This window comes from Oncorhynchus gorbuscha, linkage group LG01 (genome assembly GCF_021184085.1).
Source record: "Oncorhynchus gorbuscha isolate QuinsamMale2020 ecotype Even-year linkage group LG01, OgorEven_v1.0, whole genome shotgun sequence".
Classification (NCBI taxonomy): Eukaryota; Metazoa; Chordata; class Actinopteri; order Salmoniformes; family Salmonidae; genus Oncorhynchus; species Oncorhynchus gorbuscha.
Window position 1 is genome coordinate 113,489,129 of NC_060173.1, and position 9,381 is coordinate 113,498,509.

A 9,381-nucleotide genomic window follows, 5' to 3' on the forward strand; every position below is an offset into this window, starting at 1 on the left:
CAACAAAGTGTTATATATATAGTATATATATATATATTCTACAGACCATACTGAGTACTCCCCTCCCCACTTTTACAGAATCATTATTTCTCTATAAGCCAATATGTAATGCATATATAGTGATTTGGGGGCATTTATTTGACGTTGGAACGTGTTTTAAAATCCCAAATTAATGCACATTTCAGTTAAATATGAACAAATGAGTCGTTGTTAATGTTTAGACATGTTAATGTTTATTTTTTTCCATACATCATTAATAAATACAGGTTAATGACACTTTTCTAATTTACGCGAGGGACTGTTAATTTGTACGTTTCCGAAATTCCGTTACCCGGAAGTACTATTTTATTTTCGCTGTCGAGACGCTGATTCCACTGTCCGGCATCTTGTGCGCGTTTGTCAAAAGGGGTCCCTGTCTGGTTTATGTACAACTCTGTAGTCAACAATGTTTGCTTTAAGATCACTAGCATTTAAATCGGTTCCATTCCCAGGGAAATCACAGTTGGTAAACTCGGGGCTTCACACCAGTGCCAGATGGAGCGGTGCAAAAGTTGCAGTTGTAAGTAAACCTGGATCAGATATAGTGTGTCGAGTAGTGGGGCTACATGATTAATGTGTGCCAAGTCAGTTCTGACCAGTTGCAGGTAGTATCGGAAATCCCTAGCTGAGTAATCGCTCAACTACACTCTCTTATATTGCGGTGTTGTTGAGTTTTGATAAATGGTCGCAACATTGAGTCAATCAGTCGCTTGCAGTTTATTTTATTTTTAGCAACGCTAGTATTTACACACTAAGGTTGCTAGGAATTAACCTGCAAAGCCAGAAATTAAATACAATGTAATTTCAAGTCACCCTGTAGATTCTTCTTCGATGTGGTTTAACGGCAGTTGTCATCCAATAAATGTTGCGTTAACTGCCACCTACTAGACTGGGGTATAACTCGTATGCTTTGCATAATTAAACAAAATTAAAATAAATACCATACTCCACTATTTAAATATAGTTATATAATCCTACTTCATGCCAACAGTCTGAAAGGACGGGACACCACCACTTAACACACCCTGTAACTCTTCTGATGTCAAGTCTCACACACCCAAATACCTCTGCAGCTGCCACCACAACCTCTATGTTCATAACCTCGAACTGTTCCATCCCTGCAGTACAGTTTATAACCGTTACTATAATTGCCTAAAATCGAATCTAACATGCTGACCAGACCGGACACGTTGCGTGCGCGAGCGTCGCAAAATACGTTTAGAAATCCATGTTATTCAATTATTGCTCGTGCACGTCAACGAGCGGCTGCGCGCGCCATTGTACAAAAAAAATATTTTGTCCCCCTACACCAAACGCAATCACGAAACGCAGGTAAAAATATCAAAACAAACTCTGAACCAATTACATGAATTTGTGGACAGGTCAAAAAGCATTAAACATGCATGGCAATTTAGCTAGTTAGCTTGTACTCGCTAGCTTATTTGTCCTAGGATATAAACATTGAGTTATTTTACCTGAAATGCACAAGGTCCTCTACTCCGACAATTAATCCACACATAAAACGGCCAACCGACTCTTTCTAGTCATCTCTCCTTCCACGATTTTTAATCTTTGAACTTATATGGTGATTGGCATCTACGCTTTCATAGTAATTACCACGACGACCGGCTAAACAGTTCGTCTTTCAATCACCCACGTGGGTATAACCAATGAGGGGATGGCACGGTGGATACCTGCTTCTATAAACCAATGAGGGGATGGGAGAGGCGGGACTTGCAGCGCGATCTGCATCAGAAAAATAACTTTGTCGGGGAAAGAATGAACATCAAAACAACAGACAATGACTCTTCTGTTTTACCACATACGCCACGCTGTCTGAGTCGCATCATAAACACCGGGAATCTTTCCCTTCAGCTGGTCAGCTTTCTTGTTTACCTCTACCCCAGTAATCACTCCTTTCAATGGCACCCTTTTCTTGAGAGCAAAACAATTCACACACCCCTCCCTCCATTAGTTTAACACCTGCTCCCTCTGACCAGCAGAAACACAAACAATTATCACAAGACCTCTTCTGAGTTACCCTCACCGATTCCACAGCACCCAACTCTGTTTTCACCATGAAACCACAAATGGATCAGCCAAAAGGCAAGAGTCCACTTTTTTTCTCCAACAATGTCACTCCTACTGTCACAGACTATTCTTCATCCTGGCCCTTGGTTACAAGCCTCGGGCTATGAGAACTTCACCACACCCGACCGACCACCTCCGATACTTCCACTTCTCCTCTTTAACTCTGTCTGCTTACATGTTCTGCCATTCTTTAACAAACCATCTCCCTCACTTCCCCCATCGTGTTTACCCGACTCACCGTCTTTCCATCGTTTAGATGACCTCTGCCTCTCTTTTCCTCCTCCGTATTCCAAGTATAACTTGTGATACTTTTATGATAATACTGCACTTCTCTCATACGTCTTGTTCTTGTCAAGGGATGCCATTTTAACCGGCTGTCACAATCAGCACGAACGCCTCGGGATGTCCACCCTGCCGATTGTCTGTAGGGTTGGTCCTTATGCAGAGGGAACATTTTACAAAAAAAAAACATCTAATAGAACATAAACCAACTTTCCAAACTTCCTCTCAGCTTACCTCATATCAAAATAAATGTCCTGCAAGTGCGCCGTGCCTGCACACAAAAAAGCAAGAACTTGTGGGGAACTTTTTTATATTTTGACATGAGGTAAGCAGAGCGGAACTGACCATGCTGACGAACTGCAGACCCACGTTTGGAAATTCTGTTAAGTTAGACACTACATGAATGTACTTTTTAAAATGTTTATTCCCCCCTGCATAAGAACCAAGCCTACAGTCAGTCGACAGAGTAAGTTGAAACTGATTGTTATTTAACTTCTAGCTTCAGGCGGACTACTCCATTTTTTTTTTTTGCAAGCTTGTGCAGAGTCGGTCCTCTGCACCCCGAGAGGCACATTTAGGTTTCTGCCCTAGCACTGCACAGCTGTTTCAAATAACCAACTCCTCATCAAAATGGTCAATTCTGAAAAGGCTTAGGCTTACCTGCACCTATGTTTGTCGTCTACAACTGCGATTCATACTTTGAATAAAAACTTTTCTAGAATAAAATTTACTTTTTCCTCATTGTGTTAATCAACTGGAGACTTAACAGCTTGTATATAATAAATGTTTTTATTAAAAGTATGAATTTCAGTGGAAGGACTGCAGTTGTACAGGACAAACATTGGTACAGGTAAGCGTTTTTCAGAATCTGCAATTTGCTCTGGCGGACATTCCTGCAGTCGGCATGCTCCCTCAGCACTTAAAACATCTTGTGGCATTGTGTTGTGTGATACACTGCACGTTTTAGATTGGCCTTTTTTATTGTCCCCCAGCACAAGGTGCACCTGTGTAATGATCATGCTGTTTAATGGAAAATGTCTGGGATCTTTTTATTTCAGCTCATGAAACATGGGACCGACACTTTAAATGTTGCGTTTTATATTTTTGTTCAGTATAGTTTTGTTGTTGGGAGTTGATCTAGTTTTGTTGTTGGGAGTTGATCTAGTTTTGCATTCATTTCCCATAAGATGATCAATAATTTCTTATGAAGTGAACGTGTCATATTAATGTGAGTCATGTTAACAGGTGCTGTCTGGCTGTGGTGTGTATGACGGAACAGAAATCCATGAAGCATCAGCGTGAGTCTATTGTAGTAGGTCTTACACTATACAACATGCTATTGTAGTAGGCCTATTTCCATTCTATTCCAAGCCTGTCTTACACTATACAACATGCTATTGTAGTAGGCCTATTTCCATTCTATTCCAAGCCTGTCTTACACTATACAACATGCTATTGTAGTAGGCCTATTTCCATTCTATTCCAAGCCTGTCTTACACTATACAACATGCTATTGTAGTAGGCCTATTTCCATTCTATTCCAAGCCTGTCTTACACTATACAACATGCTATTGTAGTAGGCCTATTTCCATTCTATTCCAAGCCTGTCTTACACTATACAACATGCTATTGTAGTAGGCCTATTTCCATTCTATTCCAAGCCTGTCTTACACTATACAACATGCTATTGTAGTAGGCCTATTTCCATTCTATTCCAAGCCTGTCTTACACTATACAACATGCTATTGTAGTAGGCCTATTTCCATTCTATTCCAAGCCTGTCTTACACTATACAACATGCTATTGTAGTAGGCCTATTTCCATTCTATTCCAAGCCTGTCTTACACTATACAACATGCTATTGTAGTAGGCCTATTTCCATTCTATTCCAAGCCTGTCTTACACTATACAACATGCTATTGTAGTAGGCCTATTTCCATTCTATTCCAAGCCTGTCTTACACTATACAATATCCTATTGTAGTAGGCCTATTTCCATTCTATTCCAAGCCTGTCTTAAACTATACAACATGCTATTGTAGTAGGCCTATTTCCATTCTATTTCAAGCCTGTCTTACACTATACAACATGCTATTGTAGTAGGCCTATTTCCATTCTATTCCAAGCCTGTCTTACACTATACAACATGCTATTTACTTGCTTACACTGTCTTACACTATACAACATGCTATTTACTTGCTTACACTGTCTTACACTATACAACATGCTATTGTAGTAGGCCTATTTCCATTGTATTCCAAGCCTGTCTTACACAACATGCTATTAACTTGCTTGACAAGATGTCTAAAACATACATCTTAAAAATGATTATAATGTTTTTTAATTGAACGTTTTATTTAACTAGTCTATTCCAGGTGTAACTCTGTGTTGTTGTTTGTGTCGAATTGCTACTGCGATCTTGGTCCAGGTCGCAGTTGTAAATGAGAACTTGTTCTCACCTGGTTAAATAAAGGTGAAATAAAAAATTAAAACATAAAAAATAGGCAAGTGAGTTAAGAACATTTTCCTGTTTACAATGACGGCCTACACCGGCCAAGCCCGGACGCCGCTTGGCTCTATGCACCAGTCGCCTGTGAGAAGTGGGCCAGCAGGAGGTGGCATCTAGCCTGATGCACACGGTGAACAAGAGGTGCTACATCATTCTCTCTGATGTGATGTTGTGTGTGTGTGTGTGAGACAGTATCCTGGTGCACCTGAGCAGGGGCGGGGCCGAGGTGCAGATGTACGCCCCTGACGTGTCCCAGATGCATGTCATCGACCACGGGAAGGGAGTGCCAGTTGAGAACGAGTCCAGGAACGTCTTATCAGAGTCCGCACGCATCGCTAGGGGCAACGTCACAGATCTCGCCAAACTCAGCGTTGGCGACCATGACGCCATCATCTTCCCAGGGGGCTTTGGGGCAGCAAAAAACCTGTAGGTGGAACAGCGTTGTCATACCACGTTGTTAAAAAAACAACAACCGTTAATTCATATCATTCATGTTAAGTATACCTGCTGTACAAACACTTTGAGCTTCTTTCAAGGGCATCTCAATGTTTCTGTCTCTGTACCCCTCAGACGGCTCTGTTTTGCTTGTCTTGTGTGGCAGGTCGACGTTTGCCGTGGACGGTCCAGACTGCAACATCAACACAGATGTGGAGCGTGTCCTGAAGGACTTTCATAAGGCAGGCAAACCTATCGGGTCAGTGCTGTCGTCGTGTGTACAACTGTGCTTGTTTGGGGATTGAGCTCGGTTAACCCAGACCCCCCAAAAATATTGTGTAATCTGGTCAGATGCTTGATTTATGTTTACGTAGTCTGTCCAAGAGCGACTAGGGATCGAGTGCCCCTTGTAAATGAATACCTTTTGGGTGTATCTCAATCGTTTTAAAGTGGCTTCAATATTCTTGTATCCTTTCCTTCCATTCACACTCATTTGAAGTTAAGTAGTCAGATGGATAGATGGCGGAAAGGAATGAAAGGTGTTTTAGAAAGCAAACATCTGATATCAGTTTGTGCTCTCGGTTAAGATGAGGATTCTAGTATCCCCAACTGGTTGTATAAATGAGGAAGAGTTGTTTTATTTATTGTGTTTTTTATATAACCTTTATTTAATCAGGTTTAATCGGTCATCGTATATTTGTTTTAACCCGTATCAGGGAGTCATACTGAGACCAAGGTCTATTTTACAGATGAGCCCTGAATTACAGAAATTATAGAAAATACTCATATCAAAAAAATAAATCCAAAATGCAAACAGATAGAAAAACACAGTCCTAAAAAACCCATTCATCAGTAATACGGTCCTCAATCAGCTTTCTGAATGGACCTAGAGACATCAGAACATCACATTTTAAGAACATTTTGAAGATTGTTCCAGAAATGGGGTGCAAAAAACAAAAAGCTGAATTATCTAACTGATGAGTTACATCCCTGAGACCTGGTTAACTTTTTGTGTCATGAATCTTGTTCCGAATGCAGCTCTGCATAGTGGCATTAGCTAGCACAGCCACAAGCTAGCCTTAACCACCCTGATAGCCTTAACCACCCTGCTAGCCTTAACCACACTGCTAGCCTTAACCACCCTGCTAGCCTTAACCACCCTGCTAGCCTTAACCACCCTGCTAGCCTTAACCACACTGCTAGCCTTAACCACCCTGCTAGCCTTAACCACCCTGCTAGCCTTAACCACACTGCTAGCCTTAACCACCCTGCTAGCCTTAACCACCCTGCTAGCCTTTACCACCCTGCTAGCCTTAACCACCCTGCTAGCCTTAACCACACTGCTAGCCTTAACCACACTGCTAGCCTTAACCACCCTGCTAGACTTAACCACCCTGCTAGCCTTAACCACACTGCTAGCCTTAACCACACTGCTAGCCTTAACCACACTGCTAGCCTTAACCACACTGCTAGCCTTAACCACCAAATGACCAAAAAGCATATTTTTTTAGTTTTCAATCTGCGTATAGTAGCTCATATGCCTAAAGGTTAGTAATGATGTTAGGTAAAGTGGGAGTTTTTGTAAAAATAATTTATAAATTAAAACATAGCAATGTATCCACCTATGTGACATCAGAGTGCCAACCTCTAAAACTAAGCTGGTCACATGGCATTAGTACATTGTCCTAACCTGGCTATATTTAACCTAGGTTGTGCTGTATCTCTCCTGTGTTGGCTGCCAAGCTGCTTCCTGGGGTAGAGGTGACGGTGGGGCACGAAGAGGAGAAGGGGGGCAAGTGGCCCTATGCTGGCACTGCTGGGGCTATTAAGGCTCTGGGAGCAAAGCACATTGTCAAGGAGGTCACCATATCCTTTCACATGCTGGATTATAAATACTGAACACAAATATAGACGCAACACGCATGTATTTCACATGACTGGGAATACAGATGTGCTTCTGTTGGTCACAGATACCTTTAAAAGAAGGTAGGGGAGTGGATCAGAAGACCAGTCAGTATCTGGTGTGACCCACCATTTACCTCATGCAGCACAACACATCTCCTTCACATAGAGTTGATCAGGTTGTTGATTGGCCTGTGGAATGTTGTCCCGCTCCTCTTCAATGGCTGTGCGATGTTGCTTGATATTGGCGGCTACTTGAACACGCTGTCGTACACGTCGATCCAGAGCATCCCAAACATGCTCAATAGGTGACGTGTCTGATGAGTATGCAGGCCATGGAAGAACTGGGACATTTTCAGCTTCCAGGAATTGTGTACTGATCGTTGAGACATGGGTCCGTGGTGGCGGATGAACGGCACGACAATGTGGATCTTGTCACGGTATATCTATGCATTCAAATTGCCACCGATAAAATGCAATTGTGTTTGTTGCCTAACTGTTATCTTACTGTTGACATCAGCAATTAATGGGTGGTCCTTCTCTAGCTCAGTTGGTAGAGCATGGCGCTTGTAACGCCAGGGTAGTGGGTTCGATTCCCGGGACCACCCATACGTAGAATGTATGCACACATGACTGTAAGTCGCTTTGGATAAAAGCGTCTGCTAAATGGCATATATTATATTATTATTATAAACACGTTTAAGGTCATTTGATATAACCTTTGATAGACGATGGCGCTTGCAATAAGTGGGTTAAACTCCCTTATGTTATAAATGTTTTATATAACTAGGAAAGTCAGTTAAGAACAAAATCTTATTTACAATGACAGCCTACTGGGGAAGAGTGGGTTAACTGCCTTGTTCAGGGGCAGAACGACAGACCTTGTCAGCTTGGGGATTCGATCCAGCAACCTTTCGGTTACTGGCTCAATGCTCTAACCACTAGGCTACCTGCTGCTCCAATTGTAAGCATGTTAAATATGACATATATTACAACATTTGTCAAAGGCAATGTGAAAAGTATGTTACAAAGTTACTGCACTCAGCTGAAAGTGAATATGTAATTTAAGCTGTTTTGACGTGTGCCTCTGTAATCCCTGTCTCTGTGTGTGACCCTTGACCCCGAGTGTCATCACGAGGCCCACGTAGACCAGAAGAACAAGGTGGTGACATCACCAGCCTTCATGTGTGAGACCCATGTCCACCTGATCTTCGACGGCATCGGCGCCATGGTAACCAACGTCCTCAAACTCAGTGGAAAGTGAAAGAGCAGAACCCACAATAGTTTATAATTAAATATCGTACCAAATAGCAATGTTGTCCAACACAAATCCACTTCACCAGTAAACTATATCGAGGGAGTGTGCTCGTTATGTGGTTTTACAGCTCTCAACAAAGTATTTGTCAAAAGCTTTAGATTTTATTTTGTGCCAGTATTCAATAGAAGTAATTATTTTGTATGTTTTTGCTGGAAATCTAGAGAATATTAATTTATTATAATAATAAACTACTTTATTCTGCTAACTAGATACAGGTTCATTTCCCTGTTATTGGAATGGAGTTGTAATTTAGAGAAGCACTACTAGTTCCTGTATTGTCCAGCAGAGGGCGCTAACAGGTCATTGGCCACTCGGTTTTAAATGCAAACGTGTTGAGGTTCCTCTCTCTCTCATTCAAAGATTCAGAGCAGGTGTACGAATGTATTAATTTTAAAATCATCTGTGTTTCTAGGCGAATAAGCTATAAATATCTCAAATGCTGAAATCAGATTTAAAAAATAAAAAAAATTCAGCATTTCTTTCAGACTTGAGACAACTTGCGCTAAGGAAAGGCAGTGTTTAGAGAATGGCTTTACTTACCTGGAGTCATATATGATGTCATTGAATTCATGTCTGTGGAATAAAGAGATGTCGTCAGTGTACTCATGTTTTATTTATTTAACCTTTATTTAACTAGGCAAGTCAGTTAAGAACACATTCTTATTTCTCATGACGGCCTACCTAGAGGCCTCCTGCGGGGATGGGATAATTTAAAAAAACTAATCTAAATACAGGACAAAACCCACATCATGACAAGAGAGACAACACTACATAAAGAGAGACCTAAGAAAACAACATAGCAAGGC

General features: G+C 41.4%; 1 protein-coding gene across 1 annotated transcript; it reads left to right on the top strand.

Moving 5' to 3' along the window:
- Positions 1-298: 298 nt before the first annotated feature.
- gatd3 (glutamine amidotransferase class 1 domain containing 3) lies at positions 299-8,785 on the top strand. The gene is made up of 6 exons (XM_046341443.1): positions 299-559; positions 3,658-3,710; positions 5,113-5,346; positions 5,522-5,614; positions 7,065-7,221; positions 8,393-8,785. Exons 1-6 carry the CDS (start codon positions 446-448, stop codon positions 8,519-8,521), a joined length of 780 nt encoding a protein of 259 aa, XP_046197399.1. The 5' UTR covers positions 299-445; the 3' UTR covers positions 8,522-8,785.
- Positions 8,786-9,381: the final 596 nt, after the last annotated feature.